Source organism: Carcharhinus amblyrhynchos, chromosome 29 (genome assembly GCF_965287045.1).
Source record: "Carcharhinus amblyrhynchos chromosome 29, sCarAmb.v2.hapA, whole genome shotgun sequence".
Taxonomy (NCBI): domain Eukaryota; kingdom Metazoa; phylum Chordata; class Chondrichthyes; order Carcharhiniformes; family Carcharhinidae; genus Carcharhinus; species Carcharhinus amblyrhynchos.
The window spans coordinates 11,594,415-11,620,361 of NC_137352.1; the positions used below are offsets into that span (position 1 = coordinate 11,594,415).

Consider the following 25,947-nt stretch of genomic DNA (forward strand, 5'->3'; position numbering starts at 1 on the left):
CAAATAAACCTATTGGACTTTAACCTGGTGTTGTGAATCTTCTTACTGTGCCCACAGCAGTCCAACACCAGTATCTCCACATCATGGTGAGTCAGTAACCAGAGGACACAAGGCAATCAGCATAAGAACACAAGGGGAGATGAGGAGAGTATATTTTACACAGGCATTGTTATGGTTTCGAATGCACTTTCCAAAAGAGTGGTGTTTAAGTTTATTTATTAATGTCACAAATAGGCATACAGTAACACTGCAATGAAGTGTACTATAAAAATCCCCTAGTTGCCACACTCTGGCATCTGCATGGGTACACTGGGGGAGAGCCAATGCACCTAACCATCCTGTCTTTCAGACTGTGGGAGGAAACTGGAGCATCTGAAGGAAACCCACGCAGATACCAAGAGAACGTGTAGACTCTGCATAGACAGTGACCCAAGCTGGGAATTGAACCCGTGTCCATGGCACTGAGGCAGCAGTGCAAAGTACTGTGCCACCCATATGCACTCTTCCCCTGTATCTCTCATTCAAGCAGAATTGATCAAATGCTACAAGAGACCGGGCTTCACTGTTTTCCGATCACCCAATGGAAATGGTAGTAAAGCAGGGACAGTTGTAGACCAGGTAGTTGATTATCCTGCCAGGGGACCCAGGTTGGATTCCTGGCTTAAAAATCTGTCAGTGAAGAGTTTGCACATTCTCCCCGTGTCTGTGTGGGTTTCCTCTACGTGTTCCGGTTTCCTCCTACGGTCCAAAGATGTACAGGTTAGGTGAATTGGCCATGATAAAATTTTCCCTCCGTGTACCAGAACAGGCGCCGGAGTGTGGCGACTAGGGATTTTCACAGTAACTTCAATGCAGTGTCAATGTAAGCCTACTTGTGACACTAATAAATAAACTTTCTTTCACGTCAATTCTGCCATTTTCTCGCAGGAGCAGAGATTTGAAGTGTTTGTATTCACACACAGACAGACATAGACACACACACATACTCCTTATATTTGCTGTCAGTAATGTACCTTTACATCTCCTTTAATGTTTGTGGATGTTTGGGTTATGCAATGATTATAAACTGGGATGTGCAGAGAACTGTTTAATAAACCGACATGTGGGATGGCTTCTTGCGGTTCCTTCCCACATATTACAGCATGGGCTTCGCCTTGAGCTTGAACACATGTAGAAAGATCCCAGTGCCTGATTTAGAGACAGCAACAAACAGCTTTGTGCTGTGTTAATACGAGTGTAAACTTCCATAATAGCTACAGTGTTCTCCTTGTACCATCACTATCGCTATAATGTCAGTGTAACCTGCCCCAGCATGAGTGAAGATGTCTCCCTTACTCAGCTTGTGTTTGCAGGTACACCTTGGTATTTCAAATCTGGTGCAAAGTGTGAATCACGAAGCTTGTTGTAAAATATACTGTAACTAAAGCTGAAACCAAAATTTGGTTGAGCTGTACTATTGAAATCTATATTTGGAGTGAGTTGTTCCTCTGGAATCTGTAATGTAATGTTAGAATGTGGTGTGCAACTGGTAAATGTTTAGTAATTCATCTTTCTCTGTGAAATTTTTATTTTTGCAAGTATTAATTATCCCACAAGTCGACAGAAAATATAACACTGCCTCTCTAGGTATTTAAAGGCCCAAATCATTTAAACCTACAAAAAGGTTTCCCAGAAGCAATCTGTCGCCAGTGCAACAAATCTCTCTTTCTTTCTCACTCTCTGTGCTTTTTGTTTGTCTCCCTCCTCTCCTTGTTTCTCCACTTCTGTCTCTCTCTCTCTGCCTCTTGCTTTTCTCACTCATGCTCCTTCTCTGTTCCATCTCTACTTGCGCACGCTCTGTCTCTGCTCCCCTCTCTTTTTCTCTCTCTCGTTCTCTGCTCCTTCTCCCTCTCTGTTCTCTCTCTGTTCTTTCTGTTCTCTCTCTCTGTTGTCTCTCTTTCTCTCTCTCTGTCTCTGTCTGTTCCCTTTCTCTATCTCTCTCTGTTTTCTCTCTCTCTCTGTTCCCTCCTCTTGGGGATTTGCACTGTAACTTCATTGCAGTGTTAATGTAATCCTATCTGGGACACTAATAAATAAACTTCTCTGTTCCCGCTTTCCCCTCTCTCTATTTTCCCCTCTTACTGCCCCTGTTTCTCTTTCTCTGTCTTTTCCCCTGCCCTCTCAATAACTTGTGCTCTCCCCCCTCTCAGTAACTTGTGCTCCCCCCCCCGAGAGTGTTGAAGCTGCTAACTCCCTACAATCGGCACTATTTCAAAGCCCCCAACTAGCAGTCACCTATTCCTGATTTAGCTCATTTTTCTCTCTCCAAGTTGTTGCAGCTTTCCCTGCACAATGGGGTCTTGGCCCTTTGCCCGGATGTCTCAATTTATAAAATAAATAGGTTTGCGGGTTGTGACCACCTGTGCGAAGATGGTATTTCAACAGCAGCTTGCACGACTCGGGTCCAAGATCGATTTTCTCTTGGCTCACTCACTGCTCCTATTTACTGTGTGCCATGAGTGACCCAACGCTCGCATTGATCTGTAACACACTGTTAAACATAAGAGTCTCCCCTGCTGCTTCTGGAGAAACCCAGTAACAATTTTCTTTCTTCAAAATTTCAGATTATCTGGCAAACCACGGCCGTCTGAGCGAGCTGGAGGCCAGGCGCAAGTTCTGGCAGATCCTGTCGGCAGTGGAATATTGCCACAACCGCAAAATCGTCCACCGGGATCTGAAAGCTGAGAACCTTCTGTTAGACAGCAATATGAATATTAAAATAGCGGGTGCGTATTGAGAGTGTGAGATCTGAGGCGCTTGGTTGATATTAACACTTACCTGCAAAACCTGACGGGAGGCCGAGAACATTCTGTCTCCTGGCTTAGTGCCAAAGAGAGTGCAGTTGCCTAAGATAACCAAACATGTCCCATTTCCCTGTTCCCCCATTCACCACACACGCACATGTATGTACATACACAAGTGCACATGCTTGCACGCATGTACGTATACGCACATGTATGCACATGTACACATCTACATATGCACATGCACGCATGCGTACACTATGTATGTATGTATGTATACACACACAAATACACATTCATGTGCATAAAAGGGGTACTGCGCTGTTCAGTGCTATTTGGAATGTTTCAACTGCCCTTTTTCCCCACTATCCCATGTATCTGCAGCCTAATGGTCTCTTCCCTTTCATTGCCCCCACTACCCTACACTTTATTACTCCAGTTGGCACCTCCCCAAAAGGCACAGGTGAGGCTTGAGACCTGCCACAGACTTGAATCTGCATGATGATACTTAAATATGCATTGTGATTGGGCTGCACTGCGGGGTCTCTTTCAGCCCTGTTTGAGCAACCTTCTTGCTCGAGCTCCTAGATGATTGCGCAACTGTTTATCCCTTGTAGATTTAAATAGCTGTTGGCTAGTTGTCATTAAGTCAGTAAGGTGAACTCTGACCTGCTTGCTGTGTCTCTGATCTGTTCGTGGAATTTTACAATCCCCTGCACCCCTCCTGCCTTAAGGTTAAGGCTTTCCATCTCCAGTTTCCTCTCCTGAAGTCCCTGCTCCATCCTGGGCCAAGGTTACAAGGGACATGAACTTCTCTCTGACCCATTGGTCTAGTAGCCATTTCACAGCAGGTTTTACACTTCCGCGAGCCTTGCAGTGTGACGCTGTCCTTAACACCCACACACCAGTACTATCCAACAAATAGCCACCAGGGGTAGGCTTTTTTCCCTGTATGCAGGGAAACTGAGGATAGTTCATGCATTCCATCTGACACCCCATCAATATCAATTGGAACAATTACCTATATTAATATAGCATCTTCAACATAACTAAATGGCTGAAGATGTTTCAACAAAGCATTACAAAACAAAATTTGACACCAAGCCACATTAGGAGATATTATCTCAGATGACCAGAAACTTGTCCAAAAGGTACATTTTAAGGAATGGCCTAATGGAGGAAAGTGAGGTCATGGTGTAGGGAGGTATTCCAAAGCTTAAGCCTAAGCAACTGAAGCCACCAACCAGTTAAAATTAGGGATGCTCAAGAGGCTAAGATTAGAGTAGCACAGAAATCTTTAAGATGAAGGTAGAGTCACCATACTTCCAGATGACCGTAAGCTTGACTGGTGATGATTTAACTTGAAGGTCATCACACCTCAGGCGAGGGGCAAGGTAGATGAATAACCTCAGCCAATAAGGGAATTGAACCCACACCAATAGCATCGCTCTGCATCACTAACTAGCAGTCCAGCCAACTGAACTAACTGGCCTGTGCAGCGGCAGTGTATTATCAACTAAATGACCAGGTATGCGTCTGGTAAGCTTCCCAAAATTTAAAAATAGTTTATATTTTTCTTATCCAGTGGCTACAAGAGCAGGTCAGAGGCTAGAAATACTGCAGCGAGTAACTCACCTCTTGACTCCCCAGAGCCTATGCACCATCTACAAGGCACAAGTCAGGAGTGTGATGGAATACTCCCCACTTGCCTGAATGAGTGCAGCTCCATCAATACTCAAGAAGCTTGACATCATCCAGGACAAAGCAGTCCGCTTAATTGGCTCCACATCTAGTAACATTCAACCCTTTCTTTACCGATGTTCAGTAGCAGCTGTGTGTACTATCTACAAGATGCACTGTGGCAATTCACCAAAGATCCTTAGCCAGCACCTTCCAAACCCATGATCACCTCCGCCTGGAAGGACAGGGGCAGCAGATACATGGGAACACCACCACCTGCAAGTTCCCCTCTCAGCCACTCACCATCCTGACTTGGAAATATTTCACTCTTCCTTCGCAGTCGCTGGGTCAAAATCCTGGAATTCCTTCCCTAACGGCATTGTGGGTCAACACACAGCTTGTGGACTGCAGCGATTCATGAAGGCAGCTCACCACCACCTTCTCAAGGGCAACTAGGGATGGGTAATAAATACTGACCAGCCAGCAACACTCATGTCCACAAATGAATTTTTAAAAAATCCGAGATTGTTCTCTTTAGACCAGAGAAGGGCAAGACAAGAGTCAAGAGAAGTGTTCAAGATTAAGAGGTTTTTTTGATGGAATAGATGGGAAGAGAATGCTTTTAGTGTGAGCATGGTCTGAACCAGAGCACATAGGCTGAAGATAATAAAAGAGATAAGGAAGAGTATCAAAGATGAAATAGAGAATTTTTTTTACACATCGAGTTATCATAATCCAGAATGCATTTCCCAAGAAGGTAGTGGAAACAGATTCAGTTATAGCTTTGTGCAAGCCATTGGATTTATACTTGAAAGGACGCATTTCACAGCTGTTCTTTGTATGGTATAATTTTTCCTGAGAGGTGGCACAGTCACAAGGGGTAAAATGGTCTCCTTCTTCTTATGCTGTCAGATTTCTTTGGTTCTATGTTTGGCTATCTAGGAGGAACCTCCTTCTTTCCCCCTTTCAGCTTCCCCCCACCTCGCTCATACTTGCATGCTTTCATACTTAAAAGACCGTTTCCAGCACTGTTGTCTGAGACCTTTTACGCAAAGAAAGGTCAGTGGTGTGTGAACTGTACTTTCATTCAGCACTTCAAAGCACCTGCAGCCACTGTGTTAAATAGGGCTGTTTTCCACTTCCAAAGCCCCTGCCGCACTAGTTTATTTTCCTTTGATTTGAACACCGGGGCCAAATGTTAAAAAGCAGAAGGGGTAATCTGGAATGGTTTAAATCTCAGGAAGATGACGTGCGATTTGTGAATTCTGAGTTCTGTTTGTTTTAATTGGGCTGCTTTGCAAAGCACGGAAGGGGTGGGTGTGGTTAGTGGGCAAGAAGCAAGATATTGAGACACTTACAAAATAAATTCCTTTTCTGATTTTCCCCCCCACCTCCCCCTCCCTCCTTCCTCTTTTGAAGGTGCTAAGCCTGGTGAGGTTGTGAATACAGGGCATCTTTCTTGGGTTGTGGGCTTCACTAGCTAGGCCAGCTTGAGAAGGTTGATGGTGAGCTAACTGCCTTCTTGAACCGCTGCACCCCATGTGGAGTAGGTACACACCCACAGTGCTGTCAGGGAGGGAGTTTCAGGATTTTGACCCAGCGACAGCAAATAAAATGCAAATGTCTTCCTCTGCCACTCACAAGTAGCCGCCTGTAAGCAGGTACAGCAACTGATCACGTTATACAACTGTCAGATCAATCGTGTCCTTGCCTGATGCACTCTCCAGCCAGGTCACTTAACAGTAACTGGAGATGGGAATTGAGAGTAATATAAGTGCAGCTGTCTATCCACCATGCTTGCTGAAGTCAATTCAATACAAACCAGGGATCACATCTGCAACTTTTTGGCCTGTGTGATGCAGGGTCACATTAAGCAGTGTGTGTTCCTCACAGAACAATTCTTAGCACTGACAATGAGGCTATCTGAATTTTTTTGAAGCAGTCTGGAATGCTCAAATACAGCCAGAGGATTCTTTACCTTGAAGACTGTTATGTTGATATGGGCCAAGTGACCTACTCTGGCTCCTAATTTGTATCTCACACACCTGGACTCAAGGTAGTGGAAGTAAGAGAGAAATCATTGTTTAAGTAAGCACATTCTGACTGAAGCAGTTTCATATTTTTTTTAAAAAATTAATTCTTGAGATGTGAGCTTCACTGGCTAGGCCAGCTTGAGAAGGTGGTGGTGAGCTGCCTTCTTGAACCACTGCAGTCCCTGAAGTGTAGATACACGCACGGTGCTGTTAGGGAGGGAGATCCAGGATTTTGACCCAGCGACAGCAAATAAAATGCAAAACCTGTGTATGATTGGTCACCTATAGTATAAACGTTATCCGTTATCTTACTAAACTTGATTAAATTCTAGTTCCATTAACCAACCTCATCTTGGATCATTCAGTCTCTCCTGAATTTGGGAATATCAGAACCATAAATACAATTCGTCTGTGTCTAATCAAAAATTTATTTGTGTTAGAAACATTTTAAAGTCTGTTTCTAGCATCGCAAATGTAGTACCAACCAACACCTAACTTATGGACTCTTGCAGGAATCTTGCCGAGCTGTTAAGGTGTTAAATGCCATCCAACAACTACCTTTTTGAAATCTTGCTCAGCAGTTAAGGGGTTAAGTGCCGAGAGTGAGAGAGTTCTGGATTTATCTGTTATCCCGTTTCTTCATAAATCTCATCTATTGAAAGCTGGGAGTAGGATTTCTGGGCACCTTTTCCTCAGTGTTTTGACAGATGAAACACTGATGGGAAGATGAAAGAGATTCTTTTTGGCAAATATCATTCCCCTACTTTGCATCTAGAAGTCCCATGACAATCCCAAGTCATTTAGCTCGGGGGAGGAGGGTGGGGGAGATTTGCCAGAAGGGAGATCCTTATCCATGACCCCTCCACCCCTGCAACCCCCCCCACCCCCCCCTTGCAGGGAATGGAGTAAGATGGTAAATGGGAAGGTAGAGGGGGGTGAGGTGGAGAGGAGAGTGGGTAAGGGAAGCCCGCCCTGTGCTGTGTCCAGGAATGCAGCTAATGTCTGCTGCGAGCTGCGTGACTCTTATTCTGAAGCAGCCTCTCTGTTAGCTTTCCTAGCCGGTGGACAACAGAGGAGTATTGACGTCAAACACTGCTGATCAGTATGCTGCTCGTGAAGTGGGTCAGTTCAGACAATTAGTTCACAATCATGGGCTCCTATCTATTCTTTTTTGTCAGCAGCTTAGCTGAATAAGTTCCCTCACTTAAATGTAGTGCTGATGTGGGGGGGGGGAGGGGTTAGAACGAGGATGAGGGGGAGGACTGTCGATAGCTCCTACAGCAAAAGAATCCAGAGTATAACTCTTTTGAAGCCTTTGTTATAGTCTTGTGTTGGATGTTATTTTTCTACCTATAAATTGCTCACCTAGTTTTTTTAAGCAATTCTAGTCAAAGATTAGCCAAATTATTGTGCCACAATGTTTAAGTATGTCCACTGATGTAAGTGGGATGGTTAGCCAGAAAAGGAATGGAATTTCTCCTTGTTCTTTTATGTGAAGATCAATCTGGTTTCGACTTTTAAAGGAAATTGTATTTGTTGGAATGAACATGCGGTCTGGTGCCAGTTGAAAAAGATGCTTCTCTTTGAGTGATGGGCCTGTTGGCAGGATGTTTGTGGTAGGCTGGTTGCAGGATGTTTGTGGGTATGGGGTCACTGAAGCATGCATTCGGCTTCTTTTTCTTATTGGGTTGTGCCATTCAACTTAGCCATAACTTAGCCTTCAACTTGCCAACACTTAGTAATCTGGGCAACACAGAAGGCAGAAAGGGCCCTCTTCCAAGCAATTGAATGGTCTTCTTCAATAATTGCTTTGGCAGTGGGGTAATGGGCAATAACATGGACACACGCCTTGATGATTACTTCTTGGTGGCCCATGGTTGGCTTAGCATGAGTCCAGTGCTCTTGGTAATGATGCATTATGTAATTCAAAAGAATAGTGGAATCTGCATGCTCTTGAATATGGTGTTGCTCTATTAATGTGAGGGCAGAAGCAATTGAGATTATGGAGGGACGCTATTTTCTTGCCCCTTCAGAATTGCTTTGCGGCTTTTTTCTTGTTTCAATAAACAAGAAAAGGTTGTTTTTAACAAACCAAATGCCAAAGACTGAAATAGTGTAATTTTGAATTGTGCACTCTTCTGATACAATTGGTTTCAAAAGGCTCAGATGCATATGGGGAGCAGTTTTCTGTCATCCCCTGGTGAATATTTGTTTGTGTCATAGAATCCCTATAGTGCAGAAGGCAACTGTTCAGCCCATCAAGCCTGCACCAACAGCAATCCCACCCAGGCCCTATCTCCGCAACCGTACGTATATATCCTGCTAATTTTCCTGACACTAAGGGGCAATTTGGCATGGTCAATCCACCTAACCTGCAAGTCTTTGGACTGTAGGAGGGGAACCGGAGCACCCGGAGGAAAGCCACGCAGACACAAGGAGAATGTGCAAACTCCACAGACAGTTGCCCATGGCCAGAATTGAATCTGGGTCCCTGGTGCTGTGCGGCAGCAGTGCCAACCACGATGTGTGGATGGTCTGTCCCCTGAAAACAGACGAGCGAAGATTGGGGGGGGAGGGATTTAAAAATCTCACCTGACAGTGCAGCACTCCCTCGGTATTGCATTAGGATGCCCATCTGGATTATGCACCCAAGTGGGATTGGAACCTACAACTTTCTCACTGTGTTGGAGTGAGATTGCTACCAGCTGAGCCTCTGGTGTCATGTGGTCTCTGGGCTGCTGGTGCCTGGGTATTTGTATAGTGAGTATAAATATTACTGCTGCCTTCTGTCCCACAGTCAAACTTCTGAGCTGTTAAATATGGATGGATGGGAGTTAATGGTTCACAAGAATCAGTCTGTTGTGAAGAAAAAAATTTGCAACCTCCTTCTGTGTTAATGTTTGCTTGAGATTAAAATGCCTTCGTGGAATTGATTTCATCCCCAACCCAACCCATGATGGCAGGGTGGCACCATAGTTAGCACTGCCGTCTCCAGGGACCCAGGTTCAATTCCAGTCTTGAGTAACTGTGCGGAGTTTGCACATTCTCCCCATGTCTGCATGAGTTTCCTGTGGGTGCTCCGGTTCGTCCTATCGTTCAAAGATGGTAGGTGGATTGGCCACGCTAAATTGCCCCTTGGTGCCAGCAGATTAGCAGGGTAAATATGTGCGGTTATGGGGATAGGGCTCTTTCTGCACTGTAGGGATTCTATGATCCAGAAGTAACTTGAATGAATATATTAAAGTTGAGAAGCAAGCAAAGCTATTTCCCAGCTTTGTCTTCCTAGTGTAAATACCTATAGAAAGTGCTGGAAAAGCTCAGCAGGTCAGGCAGCATCTGTGGAGAAACAGAGTTGACATTCCAAGCCTGTGACCTTTCATCAGAATTGGGAAAAGTAGAAGTAATTAGTTTTAAACAAATGAAAGCAGAAAAGGTGGGTAAAGAACTAAAGGGAAGGTCTGTGATAGGACTGAAAACGGGAGACACTAAATGAGAAAAGAATTCTGGTACAGGGCCACAGGGAGCAGTAACAGGACAAGATTAGAAACAAGAGATGTGTGTAGAGGAGGTGCGAATGGCAGAATGATGGAACAGCTGCTACCCAGATGGACAGGCTATTTATGAGAAAGTCAGGAACATGCAAAGAAAGTGCCTTACTGCAGCTGTGCAGGGGGCTTGGTGAGTCCACATCTGGAGTATTGACTCCTTATCCAAGAAAGGATATACTTGCCACAGAGGGAGTGCAGCGAAGGGTCGCTAGACTGACTCCTGGGATGGCCAGATTGTCATATGAGGAGCAATAGGGTCGACTAGGCCTATATTCACTGGAGTTTTAGAAGAATGAGAGGCGATCTAATTAAAACGTAAAAATCTGATGGGGCTGGGCAGACTGGAGGCAGGAATGTTGTTTCTTCTGGCTGGGGGTACAAGGAGCAGAAGGGTCACAGTCTCAGGATATGGGGTAGGCCCATTTAGGGCTGAGATGAGGAAAACCATTTTCACTCGGTGGGTGGTGAAGCCATGGGATTGTTGGTGAGTTAGGGGTGGTTCTCCCTGCCTTTCGAATTTCCCAGGGGAATAGTTTCGCACATCAGCTACAAAAATAATGACACTTCTTGTTGCCAACCTGCATTCTCAGTGCATCCTGCTTATTATGTATTTAAATTGCTGGTGACATTGCCCAAGTCAGTCGATGAATAGAAGATTTTTGGAAACCTGCTCCACAAGAGACAGTCACTGTCAAAAACCTGAAACAGCATTTGTGACAGTTGCCTGAGCAAACTTGAATGTTGACATAGCAATCTACAATGGTAAATTGTGGACAGGCAAGTGTTGAACCTAAACTGTGACCATCAGAAGTAGAGTTTGGGGGTTGGTTAGCTCAGTTGGCTGGCCGGCTGGTTTGTGGCATAGAGTGACGCCAACAGAACCATAGAAAGGTTACAGCATTGAAGGAGGCCATTCAGCCTATTTGGTCCATGCCAGCCCAAGGACATCGAGGTGCCCTGCCTGCCCTAGGCCCATAGCCCTGTAGCTTACAGCACTTAAGGTGCAGATCAAGGTACGTTTTAAAAGAAAATAGGGTCTCTGTCTCCACCACCAACTCTGGCAGTGAATTCCAGACAGCCACTACCCTCTGTGTAAAAATGTTTTTCCTTGTCTCCCCTCTACACCTACAGTGCAGGCTCAATTCCCAAACTGGCTGAGCTTATTCATGAAGGCCCCACCTTCTCAAGCTTGCCCCTCACCTGAGGCGTGGCGATCCTCAGGTTAAATCACCAACAGTCAGCCCATGGTCACCTGGGACGATGGCGATTTTACCTTTTTTTTAAACCTTGTGACAGTGTGTGACCCCACTCAAGATACAGATATCAGAAATAACATGAAAGCTGCTTCATTTCCGGTTTTGTGTTTCTGTTTGAACAGATTTTGGGTTTGGTAATTTCTACACAGCGGGAGAGCCCCTGGCCACGTGGTGCGGCAGTCCACCGTATGCAGCTCCTGAGGTCTTTGAAGGACAGCAGTATGAGGGACCACAACTGGACATCTGGGTAACAACCTCACTCCGATACTAAAACTAGTTTTAAAGATGGAACAACAAAAAAAAATTCCCTTCCCCTTCAGAAACCCGGTAGTTCTCTGACTTTGCTCTTTTGAATTCCGACCTTGCCAAAATGTCCATTCTCCATGTGAAGGAGTCTTATGGCTTTATTACCAAAGGTATCAACGCAGGAGTCAATGGTTATCAATGAAGAGTGGGACTTCTGGCTGATTTCCCCTGTATCTCCTGGGGCCGATACATTGAGCTTGCCTGTACACATGCTGTGGTGCTCTGGCAGAGATGTGCTACCACCGCACAGTCTGTGCAGAAAGATCTGGGATCTTCATGATTGGTGTGTGATTTTTCTTTTGCATACACCTTCACCACTGCCAAAAACTTTAGCCTCACCATAAGGGATTGTGACTGACTGACTTTTTTTTTATATAACAAGATGCAGGTTGGGAACAGTTCCAGGAAAGAATTCTGAATTAAAGAATTCCTTTCAAAATTTAAGTCCCAATTATCATTGACCTGATAAGTGCTGTTATATTTTTGACTGTTTGTTTGTTTGCCAATCTGGTAACACATCAAAATTTCTTTACTTGCTGTTGAGTTGATGAGATAATGGGCAGAATTCTTCGGCCGTTCACGCCCTGCCTCCGCCACCAGCGAGGATGGAGAATTTGGCACTCCGCCAAATCTCCGTTCACTGCAGGGGGACTGGAGAATCTCGGCTGCAGGCGAGGTTGGACAATCTGACCTAAAATTGTTGAGAACCAATGTTACTTTGGGAGTCTTGGCAAATCATTGATAGAGAGGCATGGGCTGTTTGCCCGCTGAGTGCCAAACTCTGCCATTGGCACAGTTCTGGCAAAATGCTTCCCCATGGAATCTACTGACCCAAACCAGAAACTCCAAGATGCTGACATTCCTGCCTTTTCTTTTGTCTTCTTTCAAATTTGTTTACCTATTTAGACTTACTCTGTCGAGGGTTGTTTGCACTGGCGACTGGAATGGAAATCCTCCATTCTGGTGCTGGCAGGTCAGGTTTCTGTGTTGGGGACAGCGGAGTTGGTCAGAGTAAAACTCTATTCTGGACATGGGGATAATGTGGGAAGGTGAAGTTGAAGTAGACGGTCATGCTAAATGGTGAAGCATGCTTGGAGGGACCTACTTAGCTCCTGTTTCTTATGTTTAGCCATTCTCTGTCTTGATGCCTGAGTAGGGTGGGGTGCTAGTTGGTGCCAGGTTGTGTGCAGTTTTGCACTGGTGGTTTTGTGGTAGGAGATGTTTTGAAACTTTGCAAAACTCTCAAGTCGGATACTCTCAGGCAGCAGATAGAAACTTCCCTTCTGTCAGTGGGCTGAATGTGGATCTATGCCTCCCATGCTTAAAATAGATGCTGCACTAAACCTTGCTCCAAATAAATGATGGGGAGAACTGGTTGTGTGCAGAATAAGATTTTCATGCCAGTAGAGAAGGATGGAGGCTAAGCTCACTGGCAAGCTGGTTGCAGTCCACTAGGCACACACACTGGTATCCCAAACACTGTGTACAAGTCTACACAGTATATGGGATATCTGTCAAGGACCCCCATCATTGGCACCCTGATCGCCCTTCCCTGACACAAGACTGATCAAGCTAATGAACGTAGCCGTGGAAGATCGTGACCTGCCTGACAGTGTTATTCCATTTTTGCCCTCCTGTTCAAATTTCCTGCCCCACTCTGTTACTCAGCCAGTGCAGCAGAGCAGGAAAATCGTGCCCAATATATTTTTGTCAGCTGTCTTTGAGGCATTATCACTTTAACAATGACGTGAAAGTTCAAAGTGATAGGGATTGTCAAGTAATAAGGCAATTATGTCACAATTTTTGAAGGCCCCAAGCATTATAATCAATGATGACTTTGTGATCTTCAGGTTGTGGGGTGTTGGTACAGGAGAGTGGATGGCTTTCTCAATTCAGGCATCCAGTGTTGGTGGTGAGAACTCTCAATCTGTGTACAAAGAACAAAGCTCCTCTATTCTGCTCTAGCAATGTGCCTCAAGCCCAACCATAGCAGGGCAACTCCTGACACTGGCCATCTTGTGGCTTCCTGAGTGCGGTTATCAATTAAACGGTTGAATTAAGGATAGTGTGTGCTTTAGGCCCACCGGGTACAGAATGAACCTTCCAACTGGTGAGCAGTGAAGTGTTTTGCATTAAGCATTCCGTAATGCTTCTCATTTTTGTGTCTGTACAGAGTCTCGGTGTGGTCCTCTATGTGTTGGTTTGTGGAGCTTTACCATTTGATGGTCCAACACTTCCCATCCTGAGGCAAAGGGTTCTGGAAGGCAGGTTTAGAATTCCGTACTTCATGTCAGAAGGTGAGAACAGACCAAACATTTGATCAATGTTAAGCTGCACTGCAGTCTGCTTGAGGGGAATGAGCCTCCACTTGCCTCAGCCTTGGTGTCTGGTTGAATGACACTGCGTGTGGTTTAGATAGGAAAAGAGTTATCTAGCCTCATAACTCAGATATTATACTCTACCACTATTGATTTTTCAGCAACTGTACAAATAGAGGAGACCCAAAATTCAAGTGGTGCCCTTGACTAAATTCTTTGAGCACAACTTCTGACAGTAGATGTTGTCCTGGGTAAAAGAGTAAATGGTAACAGCAGTGTTAACCATTGGTCCATACAGGACAGGGACGATCAAAGAAGAAAATGAAACCATGTAGGCCAGGATCTGCTTCAAAGCAGCAGACACAACATATGTTATTACTAAATCATGGAAAGCAGCTGTAGCTTGGATATCTCCCTCCTTCTCCCAGCTGTGTGAAAGAGTCCTAGGCTGTTTCACCCCCTTCTCAGCTTAGGAAGATAAGGACAAAGTGTTTGTCCCTTCAGTCACACCCTGGCTAAGATCAGCAAACTCAGTGCAGAACACAAGTAGAATGTGGGAGCTGAGGTGGCACCATGGTCAGCATGGACTGGTTGGACCGAAGGGCCTATTTCTTGCTGTATTGCTCTATGACTCTAGTGACCTTTCTTATTCCAAATATTTTTATATTTATTTGTGGGATATGGGTGTCACTGGAGGGCCAACATATATTGCCCATCCCTAGTTGTCCTTGGAAGGCGGTTCCACACACAGCCACATTGCTGTGGCTCTGGAGTCACATGTTGGCCAGAGCAAGTAAGTACAGTAGACTTCCTTCCCTAACAGACATTAGTGAACCAGATGGGTTTTATCAACAATGGTCATCAGTAGATTCTTAATTCCAGATATTTTTTATTGAATTCAATTTCCGCTATGGCGGGGTTCGAACTCAGGTCCCCAGAACGTTAGCTGAGCTTCTGGATTGTTAGTCTAGCAATAATACCACCAGGCCATCACCTCCCCTACTAGTGTTCATACACAATGACCACAGTGAATCATTGCTATTTAGTCTTGATAAGTTAGACATAAAAGCAAAAAGAACATAAGAACATAAGAAATAGGAGCAGGAGTAGGCCATCTAGCCCTTCGAGCCTGCCCCGCCATTCAGTAAGATCATGGCTGATCTGTCGTGGCTCAGTTCCACTTTCCCGCCCTCTCCCCATAACCCTTAATCCCCTCTCTTATCAAGAACCCATCAACCCGCTTCTTAAAAATATTTAGCGAGGCAGCCTCCACCACTTCAACGGGCAGAGAATTCCAGAGATTCACCACCCTTTGAGTGAAGAAGTTCCTCCTCAACTCCGTTCTAAACCGCCTCCCCTTTATCTTGAGGCTGTGCCCCCTAGTCCTACTGTCTTTTTTGAGCGGGAAGAGTCTCTCCACCTCTATCCTATCCATCCCATTCATCATCTTATACGTCTCAATGAGATCTCCCCTCATTCTTCTAAACTCTAACGAGCACAAGCCTAGTTTATTCAGCCTCTCCTCATAGCTCAACCCCCTCAACTCCGGCATCAACCTAGTAAACCTCCTCTGCACTCCCTCCAAGGCCAAAATCAGAACCCTCGTTCATCAGCTAATCCTGACACTAAGGGTGAGATTCTCTGATCATGCTTGCCCTGAAACTGGATAATCCTGCCGAGATCAACAGACCTTTGCTTGGTTTCTCTCCCTGCCTGCTACGATTCATTGAACCTATGGTGCAGAAGGAGGCCATTTGGTCCATTGAGCCTGCACTGACAACAATCCCACTCAGGCCCTATCCCCGTAGCCCTACATACTTACCCTCCTAATCCCCTGATACTAAGGGGCAATTTAGCATGGCCAATCAACCTAATCCGCACATCGATGAGTACATGGGATTTAATGGGATTGAGAGTTATAGATAGGCCTGGTAGGTATGGATATGATTGGCCCAACTTGTGGGCCGAAGGGCCTGTTTGTGCTGTAGTGTTCTATGTTCTATCTTTGTAGTGTGGGAAGAAACCAGAGCACCTGGAAGAAACTCACACAGACACGGAGAGAATGTGTAAACTCCATACAGACAGTGACCCAAGGCTGGAGTTGAACCCCGGTCCCTGGCACTGTGAGGCAATAGTGCTAACCACTGTGCCACCATGCTGCCCAGATCTGTTTAAAAAGGTTCAATGCTAATGTTAAATGTACGTTCTCTGCTAATAAGCTACAGTCCTACTGGGTGTTGCGGTTTGGCCTTAAAAGTCAAAACTTAAATTTTGTATGAATATTGCAAAGAGTTGAGAACCGTAGTCAACAAATAATTGGGGAACTAATTACCTAATTTCTGGTGGAAGGGCTGATAGATGTGTTCAGGAAACAGCCGGTGAAAACTATTCTGACTCCCGTTGGAAATACCAAAATCTGACTGGGAGTTGGACGTGCTACAGCGCAATATATATGAGCCAAATAGAATAACTAGCCCACGAGGAACTTAACTTGGCTCTTTGAATTTGGTTTTGTATAATTGGCTGCTTACCCAGAAAACAGTTTTCCATGCCTTACCGTAGTGGCATATTGCACATCACCAGGTATGTAGCTCACAGTGGGGGGGGGTTTGTCCTTTCCTGCCCACCACAGGAATTTGGGGGGTTGGTGCCATGCCAAGGTCCATTGACCTTGGGCAAGATTCTCTGGTTTTGGGCCGAATGCGGCGCCGGAGTATCCCACCCAGTGTAATTTTCAGAAGAAACTTTACTTTGATTGGATGCAAAACGTACATTTGATGGAGTTTCTGCTATCTGAGGTGTTGCTGCAAAAGCCTAAGGCCTAAGCCCAGGAATCTCCAACAGCCTTCAGGAGTAACTGTAAACTGTGTAGCCAAGAGACAGGAATATGGTGGCTTGGTAGTAATGTCACAGAGCTAGTAACCCAGACATCTAGCCTAATGCTCTGAGGACATGGGTTCAAATCCTACTGTGGTTGCTGGTGAAATTTGAGTTCAGTTAATAGTTTTGGCCTTTAAAGGCTGATCTCAGTTATAATAATCGTGAAACTATTATTAACCAATCTGGTTTCACTAATTAGAGAAGAAAATCTGCCTTCCTTACCTGGTCAGGTTTACATGTGACTCCCAGCCCTGCAGCAAAAATGTTGTTGCCATGTTATGACAAATGCCCTTTTTCCTCTTATGACATTTTCTTACCCCAATTTTCTGTCACCTCTCCTTGATTTTTACTGTAATAGTCCCAATGATCCTCATCCAAGTGCTCAATCATACGTAGGCTACCGGGTGAGTGTGGCAGCCTGCTGGGCCATGGTATCACATGAGAGGAGATGGTGGTGTAATGGTATTTCCCTGGACGCTAGAGACCCTCTCTTTTGTTCTGAGGTCACGGGTTCAAATCCCACCATGGCATTGAATTAATCAAATTCAATTAATTATTAAGTCCAATGGAAATCGAATCTCAAAAAGAGGCCATAAATTGTCATTGATCGATATAAAAATAGATTTGGTTTACTAATGACCTTTACAGAAGGAAATCTGCTATTCTTGCTGGGTCTAGCCTATACGTGACTCCAGACCCATGGTAATGAAGTGGCCAACTGCCACTCAGTTGTAACATTCAGGGGTGGCCAATAAGTGCTGGCCTTGCTTGTGATACCTACATCCCAGGAAAGAATTTTTTTTAAAAAACCTGATGTTATCCAATGCCTGTGGGTGCGTCCTCTTCTGCAGGAGCCATTGGATAGAGGTTGTGGAGTGGGGGTGGATAAAGCCTTGGCTGATGTTTTTTGCCATCCAGCCCAGAGAAACTGGGACCGACAGTGGTTCTCTGAATGCAGCACGCAGCAGAATCCAGATATAAAACTGGAAACCTCCGAGCACTTAACGCCAAGAACCTATTGGGATCGAATGAACATTATTCTTTGTTACTTAAAACAAATTATTGGACAAATGTCTGTTTGTAGGAACCTTGATCAATGTGTGAACCAGTTACTGGTGATCGTATTCTCAACTCATCGACTTTCTTACCTGCCAGACTGTGAACACCTCATTCGGCGTATGCTGGTCTTAGACCCTTCCAAAAGACTCACAATTGCCCAGATAAAGGAGCACAAATGGATGCTGACTGAGGTGCCGGTACACCGACCAATAGTCTATCCTCAAGCCACTGAGAATGAATCAACCATGGGAGAATACAATGAACAAGTTCTACGACTGATGCATAGCCTGGGAATTGACCAGCAGAAAACCATTGAGGTAAAGGTTGCAATATTTTCATTTGAGACAAAGGTCATGTTTTCTTCACTTTGAGTTGTCAGTGACAGCGATAAGGTTTTTCAGGATTTCTTATCGTGGGTTCTTTTCACAATTTTACTTTGCTTCTTCCAGTGGCCAATATAGAATCATAGAATCTCTACAGTGCAGAAGGAGGCCCACTGAGCCCGCACTGACCACAGTCACACCCAGGCTCTATCTCTATAACCCACATTTACTCTGCAAATCCCCCTGAAATTAAGGGGCAATTTATCATGGCCAGTCAACCTAACCCGCACAGCTTTGGACTGCAGGAGGAACAAGAACAACCCCCCTCCCCACCCCCGGCCATCCACCAAGGTCATGGCTGATTTTCTACCTCAACTTCATCTTCCTGCACTATCTTCATATTGCTTAATTCCCTTAGTACCCAAAATTCTATTTGTCCCTGTCTCAAATATACTCAACAACTGAGCAGCTGTAGCTCTCCGGGATAAAGAATTACAAAGGTTCACAACCCCTTGAGTGAAAAAAAATTCTCTTCCTCTCAATGCGAAATGGCCAAGCCCACGTTCTGAGACTGTGATCCTGTGTTCTAGATTCCTCAGCCAGGAGGGATATTCTTTCAGCATTGACTCTCTGGAGCCCCCAAGAATTTCCTATGTTTCAATTTGATCACTCCTCATGCTTCTGAACTCCTGGAAACATAGACATTTGGCTGGGATTATCCATCCCGTTCCACTGCGGGGACACTGGACTTTTGACTGGTCCTCTGCACCATCAGCGGCAGGTCCCACCTTGACAGGGCTGGAAAAGCCTTGCCATTGTCTACTGAATCTCTCTCTCCACTGAGCAATCCTTCATTCCAGGAATCAGTTGAGTGATCCTTTGCTTCTCTCTCTCTCTCTCTCTCTCTCTCTTCCTCTTTTTTTTTTCTTTCCTTCTCTGTCTTTCCCTCTCTCCCTTTTTCTCTTTATTTCCCCTCTCTCTTTTTCTCTTTCTTTCCCTCTCTCTCTCTTCCCCCTCTCTCTCTCTTACTCTTTCTTTCTCTCTCTCTTTTTCCTTTCTTTCCCTCTCTCTTTCCCCCCCCCCTCTCTTTCTCTCTGTCTCTGCAGAGCAAGAGTGTCTTTCCTCCAGTGACAAGGCTAAAACTGTACAAAGTACTCCCAGTTTGGCCTCAGTCAAACCAAGCAGCTCAAGCCTGTTGCTTTTATTTTTTAAATCTGTGGACATGACCGTAATGAATGGCTCCTATTTTCTACATTTCTATGGTTTGCATTAGCCCTGAAAGGACTGTGTGGATGCCTCTGGGGTGGGTAAATCCTGAGGAATATTGACGGAGTGGAAGCAGAGAGGATGTTTCCTCTTGTGGATGAATCTAGTATTTTGGTGGGTGGGGGGGGGTCACTGTTTAAAAATGAGGGGTTGCCCATTTAAGACCCAAGATGAGGGGAAACTTTTTCCCTCAAGAGGGTAGTGAAAACTCTCTTCCTAAAAAGGCAGTGGAAGCAAAGATATTTCCTTGATAAACAAGGCGGTGAAAAGTTATTGGGGGTAGGTGGTTGTAAGTGGTTTACAGTCCAATCAGCCATGATATTTTTGAATAGCAGAGCAAGCTCAAGGGGCTGAGTGGCCTACTCCTGCTCCCAATTCATATCTTGGTATGTTAGTGTGAAAAACTATAGTTTCCCCTTTGCACTTTCTCCTTGTCCTTGCTGTTCCACCTAGACCCAGCAGAGTTGAGTAACTTCCAAGTGCCTGACAGGCTCAATTTTGTAGCCTTGTGTGTGGGAGTAACACATGCAGTGCCCTGATATAAAGTATTGCTTCAGCTTTCAATACACATTGCTATAGTTTACCCGACCAGATCATTTGAATGGGCAAATACTTAGCAATGGTTTCAATAATGACAATCATTGTTTGTTTCAATCCTGAATTCTAGGATTGATATTAAACTCTGCATATATTCTCTTTCCAAAATCCCTAAATTCTCAATACTCTTCATGAAGTAAAGAAAACTCCCCACTGATGGAGTCTTCCCCTTTTTTCGGTAGCCTTTCCCCTTTTAAATGCTAAAAAAGATTCTCAACTGATTTTGTTTGTTGCTTCTCACAGAACATCAGTTGGATTAATGCAATGACACTCCTTCCCCCTCCCCTCACCACACACACACACTCACACTCACACACGCGCACACACACACACACACTTCAAAGAAAAATCATTAAGTTAAATGCTGTTGCGGGGGTGATTCATTCCCGTGCATGAAGATTGTCCACTTTAGTGAGATTGACGGCACAAAGAAGTGAGTGGAGGATGACCCAACCGGCTCATAATTCTTAGAAAGAAAGAAAGATCCCGACAGCCTAGTAATCAGTGAACACAAAAAAAAATTGCATTGATTAGAGAGGATTGAGAAATGGTATGCAAAGCACGCAAGGGCAAAGCAGCGAGGTTTGAACAAGGTCACTTCACTGGGATCCCTTTCAGTTCATCAAAAATCACATTCTCACATCATTACTGTGTTGGCTTTGTTTTTTCTCTCTCTGTTGAATAAACTGGAAGATAAAGTGTAGTGCTTTTTTTTGTCCTTGCCCGTTTATACTTTGATTTATTTTCTCCTTTCTTTGGCATTTGATGCAGTCTCTACAGAACAAGAGTTATAACCATTTTGCTGCTATTTATTATCTGCTGGTGGAGAGGCTCAAGTCTCACAGAAGCAGCTTCCCTGTCGACCAGAGGCTTGATGCACGTCAAAGGCGACCAAGCACGATCGCTGAACAAAGTGTTGCCAAGGTAATGCCATAATCATCGACAGTTGCTGTGTCAGTTGTATACATACCGTGCACTGCAATGGATGAAGTAACGATTGCGTAAAGGTTACAACCCTCTGCCCTACAGGTTGCTCCAGCTAATGTTAGGATCAATTCATGTGCAGGCTTTAATAGTACAGGTTAGTGCGTAAATTTGAAAATTTTTTTTTGGGGGGGGGGGGGTCTATTTTTACACTTCACAGCTCAAGTCTTTGGATAACCTCGTGCTTTATAACCAAAGGATTCTACTGAGACTTCTTAAATGTATAGCGCTTTTCGGAGTGTGTAGTTCTACTAAAAATACAGAACATCCCATGATGTTTTGAATTATTTATGGTTCTCTTCACACTTGGATTTTGCCAGTGATTCACTAAGATCTGTTTTAAGCTGTTTTCCTCCTTGCGCCTGTGGTGCTGATTAACTGAATGTTAATTGAAGAACTAATTGAGCTGAACGTTAAGCCTTCCTCCCCTCATCTCCTTCATGACCATATTGAGTTGCATTCTATATTGGGAACTCCAACACAGAGTCACAGGAAGTGTTTGGAATCTGAATCATAGGATGATACACAACAGAAGGAGGCTCTTCAGCCCATTGTGCGCGTGCCAACTCTTTGAAAGAGCTATCCAAGTAATCCCATGCTCCAGTTCCTGCCCCACTGCCCTGCTGTTTTCCTTCCCTCGAAGTACACATTGACTATTCCACACCAGTTTTTCAAATTGTGCACTCCAGATCACAACATGCAATGATAAAAACATTATCATCTCCCCTTGGAGCCCTTTTGACAATTACCTTAAATTAATGTCCTCTCTTGCCAGTGAAAACAGTTTCTCCTTTTTTTTTATCGAAACCCTTAGTAATTGTGAATAATGTGAAATGCAGTAAACATTCATAAACAGGACTGAAAATTCATCTGTCACCAAAATCCTGACAATCACATCTGCCTATTTCAAAGAACAAAGAGAAGTACAGCTTAGGAACAGGCCCTTCGGCCCTCCGAGCCTATCCGATCATGATGCCCTAATTAAACTGCAAAAAAAATCTTTCTGCCCTTTTTTTTTCCAGACTGTATCCCTCTACTTCCTCCCTATTCATTGGAGCAGCATGGTGGCACAGTGGTTAGCACTGCTGCCTTACAGCACCAGGGACACGGGTTCAATTCCGGCCTCGGGTCATTGTGTTGAGTTTGCACATTCTCCATGTGTCGTGCGTAGGTTTCCTCCGGGTGCTCCGGTTTCTTCCCACACTTCACAGATGTGCGGGTTAGGTGGATTGGCCATGCTAAATTGCCCCTGGTGTCAGGGAGATTAGTAGGGTAAATATGGGGAGGTTACAGGAGTAGGGTCTGGGTGGGATTATGGTCAGTGCAGATTTGATGGCCCAAATGGCCTCCTTCTGCGTTGTAGGGATTCTATACCCATCCTGTTGCCTCTCTTTGTGAAAGCGATGATCGGGACGGAAAGTTCGGAGAGGCAGCCAAATGTTGATTGCCCCTAGGTGGGATTTTCTGACTCTCCCCTCTGCCAATTCCAATTCTAGAGCTGGCAAGAAGGCAGGCAGATCACAAAACTTGTACCTCCACTGGCCCTTAATCGCATCCAAAGGACCATGGGAAATATTTCAAAAAAATACGCTGTAGGTGCAAGACAAAGGGAATACTAACAATTCAAAAATAAAGACCTACTACTTTGTTGCATTAAACTAGAGTTCCGGATGTAACAGACTCCAAAACCCCACTACTCTGATAAAGCTTAAATCTGCAATGAATAATAGAATCCATACAGTACAGAAGGAAGCCATTTGGCCTATTGAACCTGTGCCGACAACAATCCCATCCAGGCCCTATCCCCATAATCCCATGTAGTTACCCTGCCAATCCCCCAACGCAATGGGTCAATTTAGCATGGCCAATCCACCTAACCTGCAAGTCTTTCGGACTGTGGGAAGAAACTGGAGCACCCGGAGGAAACCCACGCCGACACGGGGAGAATGTACAAACTCCACGCAGACAGTCACCCAAGGCCAGAATTAAACCTGGGTCCCTGGCGGTGCGAGGCAGCAGTGCTAACTACTGTGCCACACTGCTCCCCAGTGTCCTGCTGTGGTGAGTTAAGGGAGTCGAGGCCCTGGTGATGTCCTTTTTTTTCAGAAAACCGTACTCAGTAGACTTTAGATGGGCAGTTTCAGTGTCCATCTGAAAGACTCTGGTTTCTTGCTGGGGAGTTTTAACTTCCCACCTGCCCATGTTCCACTGGAATTAAAGTTGTCGTCACAATTTAAATTCCATGTTGAGCAGTCATTTTCTGGACCATAACGACTGGGATAAGGTGGATCATCAGTTGTTGGATGAGACAACTTCATGCCTTGCTCCAAATGTTACACACAATTGAAATTTTACTCTGACCAGAATTGGGTCAGGTCTCAATGAGGGAAACCTTAATCTGTCCTCCCCCACCCCCAACCCCTGCCCAATTCAAATTGGCTGCTTGACGCATGAAGAGCTATTAAATATTCATTTGCTGGTTCCAGTTGGCTAACCTCTTCACGTCTTCTGCATATCTCTTGCTTTTGGCTTTTGACTCATCTGAAAAACTTTCTGTTCAGTGAAATCTCCGTAACAGCTTGGCAAAATTTTCAGCTGGGATTAAATGAGTAAGGTTCCCAGGACCCAGCAAGATATTTTCTGGCATTATTGCCTGATTGGCCGTTAGGTTTGTGAATGGAGTGCCACCATCTTCCTGTGTAAATATTTGGAGATTTGTGCTTTGAAGGGGAAGGATATTACTGAACAAACATTAATCTTAGAGATATCCACACTTGATAGGTTCACTCAGTTGGTCCATGCCACTGTGCATCTTGCTCTTTAAACCACCGATTAGAGTTGATTGAACCACCTTTGGTTTTCAAAGGAATAGTTAGTGACTGGATGGCAGAATGAATGAGGCGGAATCGATGATCCCCATTGGCTGTGGAAAGGAACAAGAGTTAACATTTCAGATTGATGACCTTTCATCTGAACTGGTGAAAGATCATTAACCCAAAATGTTAACTCTGTTTCTCTCCATAGACACTGATGACCTTCATCCCGATCCTGAGAGTTGTAACTCAGTCAGTCACATATTGCCTCCGAGGCTCCAGGTTCAAAAGTTGAAAATCCAAGGCCAGCACTGAGGGAGTGCTGCACTATTGGTGGTGCCACCTTTTGGAGGAGACATAGAAACTAGAAGCGCTTGTAGGTCATTTGGCCCTTCAAGCGTGCTCCGCCATTCATTTTGGTCGTGGTTGATCATCAAATTCAATATCCTAATTCTTTTTCTTCACCCCTCCCCCCTTCCTCCGTTAAACCGAGGCCCCACCTGTCTGCTCAGGTGGAAGTAGAAGATCCCATGGAATTATTTTGAAGACTGGGGGAGTTCTCCCTGGTGCCCTGGCCAATCTTTAACCTTCAATCAACATTACAAAAATGGGTTACCTGGTTATTGTCGGGTTGTTGTTTGTGGGAGCTTGCTATGCACAAATGGCCTGTCGCAATTCTTATATTGCAACTACGACAACAGTTGAAGAGTATTTCGGTGATCATACGGCACTTTGAGATGTCTGGAGGTCATGAAAGCACAACACAGGATTATTATTTAAAATGATACCCTTATTATGGTTGAATAGCTTGCTGACATTTGCTGTCTTGAACATGCATTGAAAAATAGGTGTCTGAGTAAGACACCTGTTCCAGGACAGTGCTTATTTATTTCTTTACAGTGCCCTGAAGGGGAGGTGGAGGAATAAAGATCAGTGGATCCAAGCGAGGGAAAGAAATATGAAAGGTCAAAAACTTTGCATCATATTTCAAAAGAAATGTTAACACCCTAATTGTTTTCTCAGGCAAATCCTGCAGTGCCCCAGGTGAGTCTCCTGTCACCAAATGTCAGGCTGCTGAGGTCCTCCATCCTGCCGCAGCCCACCTCTGTGGACACGTTCTCCTTCTTGCAAACCGGTTGTCAACCAGAATTGGGTTTCATGGAGGAAGATGTCAACACTCCCAAGGTTTGTTACCGAGTTGGCTTTAACATGTGGCGATGGGTGCTGGGGAAAGGGGGCTATTCAATATGAGCATGGCTAATCCTCTCTTGCAACTTCATACTCCCACTCCCTTTATGTCCTTAGTGTCTAGAAATCTATCTGTTTCCTTCTTAAATATCATAGAATCACTGTAGTGCAGAAGGAGGCCATTTGGCCCATTGAGCCTGCACTGACAACAGTGCCACCCAGATCTTGCTAATCCCCCTCAGAGGCAATTTAACATGGCCAGTCAATCTAACCTGCACGTCTTTGGAGTGCAAGAGGAAACCGGAGCACCAGGAGGAAACGCACGCAGACACGGGGAGAACATGCAAGCTCCACACAATCATCCAAGGTCAGAATCGAACCCGGGTGCCTGGCGCTGTGAGGCAGCAATGCCAACCACTCTGCCACCGTACCACTCTGAAGTATATTCAGTGACTTGGCCTCCACAACCTTTTGTAGTAGAGAATTTCACCACCATCTGAGTGAATACATTTCTCCTTGTCTCTGAATCACAAAGTTCAGGGTTTAGGCCCCTGACTTCTGAGTCTGAGCACCAAAATCATGGCTGAAGTCCAGTGCAATACTGAAAGTGTGCTGTGCTGCTGGACAGGATATTGTATGTTTAGGCCCCATCTGTCTGCTTGGGTGGGTATAACAGATCCCGCCCGACAAGCGAGTTATCCAGGGGGCCTGGTCAATATTTGTTTCTCAATTAACATCACCAGAATAGATAGGGGTGACACAGTGGTTAACACTGCTGCCTCACAGCACCAGCGTCCCGGTTTCGATTCCTAGCTTGGATCACTGTCTGTGCAGAGTCTGCACGTTCTCCCCATGTCTGCGTGGGCTTCCTCCGGGTGCTCTGGTTTCCTCCCATAGTCCGAAAGATGTGCTG

The 25,947-nt window shown here is 44.9% G+C and overlaps 1 protein-coding gene across 1 annotated transcript in view; it reads left to right on the plus strand.

The window, feature by feature from the left end:
• sik2a (salt-inducible kinase 2a) overlaps positions 1-25,947 on the plus strand; it is a 154,550-nt gene that overhangs the window by 108,778 nt on the left and 19,825 nt on the right. The window contains exons 4-9 of the mRNA XM_080214875.1: positions 2,604-2,765; positions 11,423-11,547; positions 13,780-13,903; positions 17,960-18,180; positions 20,821-20,973; positions 24,870-25,031. Of these exons, the coding sequence (XP_080071001.1) occupies positions 2,604-2,765; positions 11,423-11,547; positions 13,780-13,903; positions 17,960-18,180; positions 20,821-20,973; positions 24,870-25,031 (947 nt within the window). The remainder of the gene's footprint in view (positions 1-2,603; positions 2,766-11,422; positions 11,548-13,779; positions 13,904-17,959; positions 18,181-20,820; positions 20,974-24,869; positions 25,032-25,947) is intronic.